This window comes from Orycteropus afer, unplaced genomic scaffold, assembly GCF_000298275.1.
Source record: "Orycteropus afer afer isolate SDZICR_OR568_19922 unplaced genomic scaffold, OryAfe1.0 scaffold00749, whole genome shotgun sequence".
NCBI classification, from domain to species: domain Eukaryota; kingdom Metazoa; phylum Chordata; class Mammalia; order Tubulidentata; family Orycteropodidae; genus Orycteropus; species Orycteropus afer.
Window position 1 is genome coordinate 581,793 of NW_006922336.1, and position 6,937 is coordinate 588,729.

Below are 6,937 nucleotides of genomic sequence, written 5' to 3' on the forward strand. Positions count from 1 at the left end.
TATAATTCCATATATATATAATATATATAGTATATTATACTATTTGAAACATGGAAATAGCATGCTCTTAGATATTTAGACAGAGACTGTCATATAATGTAGTTTTGAGTTGATTTCTGCCTGTTCATCTCTTATTTTGCTCTTCTATATTATTCAGAATTGATGTTATTAATGATGAAATGAGTTAGCAACTTAATTATCACTCTTCAAAGCTTTGATGCTGATCATATATGCATATACTTGGAATTTTTGATTTGCTGAAGTTATGTGATTTATTTATATTAAATAGAAAGGATCAAAGTATACAAAAAATAGTGTTTTGAAATATATTTTTGATGCATTTGCCTAGTAGAACCTAACAGGATTACCTGTATAAATTTTGGAAAAGTTAATGCCAATTATTATTTCCCTTAATGACCTCAGAAATCTACCGTTCTTTGGTAACATAAATATCTATACATTGTTTTGCGTTTCTATTTCCTGTCACTAGTTATATAGAGAATGAAAATAGTATGTTAAGTACTAATAACTATTTCTAGTAGTTTAATTCCTTGAAGATTATAATTAAAAACTTGATCTAATTTAAGGATATTAACTTACTGTAGTGTTGTCAGAGAGAGGAAATGACTGATAAAAATTATGTCCTTTATCATTTCTTTTATATTAAATTCAGTCACCTGCAGATCGATGCAAGAAAATCCATGCTGGTGATGAAGTGATTCAAGTTAATCATCAGACTGTGGTATGTATAATTACCTTAAGAGTCAGTGGGAGGAACTAATTTAAAGATTAGCCAAAGCTTTAAAAAATGCTAATGAAATGAAGTGCCTGTTTTTGTACAAAATAATTGAATAGGCTTTAAAAAAAATCAGTGAATAACTATTCTTCTTTATTATTTGATGGAATGTAAGGCGTGGTTTTAAAAGAACATGAGGAAATATTGGTGGTGATTGAGGTCAAATAGGCATTTCTGTATAGACAGATGCAGTATAATACATTTAATGAACAAGGAGAGTAATTTGAAGATAGAAATTAAAGTGGTGATGCATATAAATTTGATCTTTTATAACTTAAAAACTTAATTTAAAAAATTATTTGATTACCTAATAAATATGTTTTGTAACAGCTTGCATTCCTTTATTTACTTTAGCACTGATTTATTCATAAAAATCTCATGGATTCTTTTTGGTACTTTAAGTATAAATTTATTTTAAAAATTTAAACTTTAATAGCTGAATTGGCTCTTCATTTCCTAAAAGATGATTGTAGTTTTAGTTTTAAAACTATTGCATTTAACTATATAAATTCGTAAAATTTTCTCACCCTATGAACTACATGGGTTTCTTTCTACAGCTAAGAATGACAGTGACATTCTGTGCTATGGTAGAATTTGAAGGACTCTTTTTATTAAATGTAGATTTAAAAAATGAACATCATGTGGTTTTTATTTCGAACTATTTTCTGTGTCTCAATTGATTCAGTTTGCTCCCTTCTCTCTGCCAAAATAATGTGTATTGTCTTTTTAAAAACATGAGTTTTAAAAACTCAAATTATTAATACAATAGTTCACTTGAATTTTTTTTTTATAACTCTTCAGAGTAAAGAGTTATCTTCATTATACCTTTTAACTAAGTTTGCTTTTGCCTGTTCTAGTGGTAGAGGAAACTTAAAAAGCAAAGCTTTATTTTATAGGTAAAAAGACTCATGTGAAAAGGCTGATCTTTCTCAATGATCTGATCTTAAGTCAAAAGACCCATTTTAATTTTGGCTTTTAAAAAACTGAGAAATCTGTGATATTTTGGAAAGGTTCCTAAACACTGATAAATAAAGTCATGCTGTTTCTTCAATAAGTTCATTATCTAAATGTAGTAAAAATTAATGAAAGGTTAAAATTTTAAATTTATGAATATATGGTTGGGAGTGGATAATACAGAATAATGGTAGTAGACAAAGCTTTTCCAAATGCAAAAATGTATATATGGAAATCATATACATATAAAAACGTATACTATGAAAAAATTTTGTAACTAGAAAGTTCTTATTATTTGAAACTTTACAAAGTAGTTGTTCTGACTGAAGTTTCTTGTCCTCTAGGGTAAGGATTTGGGCTGTGGGATAAAGCAGCTGCTTCAGTAGACTGGCAGCTTTTCCCTCTTCTAATGTCCATCCTGCCTTCGTTTCTGAAATGTGACTTTAACAAACATGACATCTGGTATATGGTTCCTGCATGGGTTTCCAGTCGGTTGATTCTACGAGGTTAGAAAATGGTCTCTAATGAGGAAAACAAAAACAAAACTTAAAGGATACTCTGTGGAGCAAAGATTCTGATGTTTATCAAATGGATATGAAAGGTCACAAGTAAACTAATGAAATCTGTAGGGATTGGTGACATTTTAATATTATGAGAGTGTATATATACATTTTTGCATCACAGGAATATTTTAAAATATTGAGAACTACATAAAATGATGGCTGTGGACACTTGGTTCCCGTTTCTGCTCTGAAATTGACTTAAAATTCTCAGTGAGTCATGGTAACTATTTGAGCGTCAGGGTAACTGTTTGAGCATCAATTAACCTTTTGATAATAATAATAACCACAGGCAACATTTATTGAGTTCTTACAGTGTACCAAGCACCATGTTATGTACATATTTATTTTACCCACAATTCAAAGCTATCTGAATTCAAGGCCCATGCTTTTGCTTCTATTTTATTATACTCCTTCCCCAAACTGAAATGATAAAATTATCAAACAAAAAGGGAAGAATTCTAATAAGCATGTATATAAAGCTCAGAACTCAGTGAAAGATTAAGTGAGGATAAAGGTAAGAGAAAATGAAAGGAAGTGAGAATTTATGTAACTAGGTAGTGAATCAGCTGAACTGAAATTAGAAGTGGGGTTGAAATTTAACTTTACTGCTACTTCTGCTCCTTTCCTTCAGAGAGATAAGGTATATAAAATACCTATCACAATGTGGGGTACATATTAGTAGCTCAATAAAAATTAATTTTCCTACCTCCTTTCCTTCCTTTTACTTGTTAAAGCAGCTGTGCCAATCGGAGCCCACTTTCTTGACAGGCAGCTACTAGAGCCTGAAAATTGATTTTCGATTATGATAGAGACATTCTCTGACAGAGAAATATGTTGAATGCCATGAAAGTAGCTTTACTTAATAATGTCATCAATTACCCAGTTTTCTCATTTTTTTGTGTTCAAGAAGGAGACATATTTGTGAAAAAATGGTGTGTTTCGTTAAATGCAACCTACTCTGACCTCTTTTTCGTACTGTTGCCTGCATTGTGGTCTTTACAATGCTTTTAACTTCTTACTAAATAATATACAGACATCATGAAATGTGATTATCTGGGATTTGTTTCTGTGAAAGTTTTGGTAGATAAATTAGTTGAAACAAGTATAAATGATTTGTAGTATGCAGTTACCCCATTAGGGGTTGATCATGATGTAATAGGAAATTACGTTAAAGTATGGCCTAATACATTTGAAATATATTTTGGATTCTCTAATCTATTAATTAATTGACTATGATGGTAAGATATTGCCAATATTATTAAATATCAGTTTAGAGTCAATAATGAGAAGAGCAATGTTACATTTTACTAATTTAGATATTAGGCCAGTTTTTATTTTTCCATAATTATAAAATGTTCTACTGCTTGGAAGTATACATTTTATAGGTAATTATGTACAACATAAAATCTGATAAATTTTGTTACTTTGTTGTTGTTGTTATGTGCCGTCGAGTCGACCCCGACTCATAGCGACCCCTCCTTGGGTTTCCGAGGCAGTATCACTACGAAAGTAGGATTGCCCAACCTTCCTTCCGAGGAGTGGCTGGTGGGTTTGAACCGCCAGCCTTCTGGTTAGCAGTCAAGTGCTTTAGCCACTATGCTACCAGAGCTCCCTTTGTTACTTTAGAATACATATATAAATAATTTGAATATTTCCCCTAAGTGTCTGAGAAAGTTGAGTAAATCACAGATGAATTAAAATACTATTTTTTTTTTTTTGAAATTGCTAGTATGGTATATCTTCAAGATGTCCTATATATGTTTCTGGGTTTTTTTTGTTTTGTTTTGTTTTGTTTTGTTTTTAAAGGTAACTTTTTTTTTATTGGAAATGAAACTGGAAGTTTTATGTCCTTTTTCATGTTGCTATACTTTTTTATTATAAGTGGCTATTAAGCTTTTCAAATCAACATACTTCTGTGGCTGAGAAACTGTGGCTGCCAGGTAGGAAGAAGAAAAAATCATGACCATCCAAGCAAAGCAGACTGAGTCCTATTGCATGTCTTCCCCACCACTGAAGATCCAACTCCTCAAAAGCTGCTGGAATCTCCCAAGATTTTTTCTACTTCATCTACCACTACATCCCTGTCTCTGGGAGATAATCGCGGCATAGTTTGAACCAGCAACTCTTCCTTCATGATGCACTTTTAACACTTTTTTTTTTAGCTGATGAGACTATTTATAGTTATTAAAACTATTTGGGCATATTCCTAATGAATCTGTTAATTTTCATATTAATACTGTTTTTGGTGTGTAAGTGTTTTAAAGATTCTATCCATACTAAAAACAGATACTTTCTTCTTAGGAATATCAATTGAAAAGGGTAGCAGATATGATGGTTGAATCTAGCATTCTGAAAAATTGCCTTTTATTTTGTGTAAATACAAAACATACTCACTGTTATTTTGAAAAATTCTTCTAGAACCTTGTGACTACATTATGGCAAGAAATGATTTGGTAAATATGGCAGTAAAGGCTACTGAAATGAAAATAACCAGGTTTGGATAGTCAAGAAGATAGACTGCAACATGTGGTCAGGATTTTGGACACTGATTAGTGAGAGATGGAAAATGAGTACTGTAACCTAGCGGTTTTTATTACCTCCAAAATGTTAAACATCACTCAGTGAGACTAGTAGGTGATAGCAGAGGGAATGAGGGTAGGCAAGGGAACAGATTGTGGAACTATTGAATCATCTGGAAACTTAATTTATACAGTTTTCAAAAGTGCCTTCCTCTTATTCTCACTGTAATCTGTCCTTTTTGGCTCCATTCTCACCCTCTTGTTTCCTCAACCCCAGAACAACAGGAGAGTATTGTTAAAAGAAAAAGCTAACATAATCAGAATGGATGGAGAGAGTGATAATGCATTAAAAGTTTTTTTTTTTTTTTTCCTTTCTCTATCCTTTCCCTCTTACCTGGACTTTAAACACCAATGAGTAACTTCAGTACCTCATTGAGTGGGATCAATACCGTTATATTGTCTAAAACCAGATGTGTTTCTCTCTCTCTCTCTTGTTTACCAAGTGCTGTCTTTATTTTTTGAGTTTTTTTCTGTTTTCTTCTCCTTTCCTTTGACATTCTTATCTTTTCTCACTTGACTGTTTCTCCTCCATTCTTCTCTTGTTCAGTTTCCTTTTTCTTGTCTGTTTTCTTCTGTGTTCTTAAAGAATAAAGTATTTCTCTTGCAAATTTCCTTATACTACGAATTTTGAAAACTGAGACCTCAAATGACACTATTTCTGATGTACCCCATATCTTTTTCCTGTGAACACAAGATGGTAACTGGAGTCTGAGGATTAAATATGTTAGCACAGTGTTTAATGTATTACTTAATAAAGATTAATAACCTAAAATAACTATATTAGCAGTTTAAGAAATTGGTATTCTAAAAGAGAGTGTTCTCTTCTGAAGAGGAACAAAGTCACTAATCAGGCTTTTACCAAAAATCAAAAGAAATTGCATCATAGATTTCAGTTACTCATAGTCATATTTTATTTCAGATTGTGCCTTATCCAGTGGGTAATTATGCAATGATCATGGAATTTTTTTTTTACATTCAGCATTTTAGATTTTCTAAAATGGAAACTGGTTTTATAATGCCACATACTGATATAAACTACTTTTTTTTTTAATCTGGAGAAATCAGTTCATTATCATCCAATATAATATTCATGATTTTTCTCTTATAACACTGAAATTTATTATCTTAAGATTTTATATAAAGGAGATAAGTTATATGATACCTTAATAATGTTAACTTCCTGCTAACCAATTTACTTTCTTTGCAGATCTCTGCATCCTGATTTGTTTCTTTGTTATTTATGCTATTTACTAGTCTCATCTGCAAATATGTAATTGCTTTTTAAAATGGTTGCTCTAATTAATTTTTATTATTACGATATGACTTTCAATGTCAGTATACAGTTAATATCTACTTATTTTACAATGAATTAAAAAGATTTCCTTATGGGTAATTATTTCTATATATAAAATATATCTATTGGCTGAAATTCTTACCTACTCCTCCTTATTAAGTGTGTAGCTCATTTCAAAAATCAGCATCAAATCTAATCTCAGCCCTTTTTCCAGCCTCTGTCACAAGAGAAAGTCTTCTAGTCACAATTGCCTGATCTACTTCTTATCAGTAATAGGGATGGGCAATTAGTAGATAACATTAAACTGGTAAGGGTAAACATGATTACATCAAAGGGAAATACAGGAGCATCATCAAAGAGGAAATGCAGGAGATAAAGGGAATAATCTTAAATCCTTTTGAGTTATTTAGCCCTAAAATTCAAATGCAGGATTCCTCTACTAAATGGACATTCTGATCAGCATGGTGGCTGAAATTTTAGGTAATGCAGCCACTCATTACTTTTACATATACTCTCCCACTTTCTCTTCTACATCTCATTCCCTTAACATGGTGCAATAAAGGATTTATTTTAATTGGGAAAATTAGGAGGTAGAGTTCACTGTGGCCCTATTTAGAGCTGACATTGAGTTATCTTTTATGTCTGCTTTGCTTGAATTCTGTTAAAATGATTTCTGAAGATAATTTCTACAGTGAAAGTATGTATAGTCATTATGGAAGTGCTTAAATTAAAATTTTTGTATTAAAAATTT

The 6,937-nt window shown here is 31.3% G+C and overlaps 1 protein-coding gene across 1 annotated transcript in view; it reads left to right on the forward strand.

Moving 5' to 3' along the window:
• CNKSR2 (connector enhancer of kinase suppressor of Ras 2) overlaps nt 1-6,937 on the forward strand; it is a 472,642-nt gene that overhangs the window by 261,899 nt on the left and 203,806 nt on the right. The window contains exon 10 of the mRNA XM_007957427.1: nt 674-742. Coding sequence (XP_007955618.1) covers nt 674-742 — 69 coding nt within the window. The remainder of the gene's footprint in view (nt 1-673; nt 743-6,937) is intronic.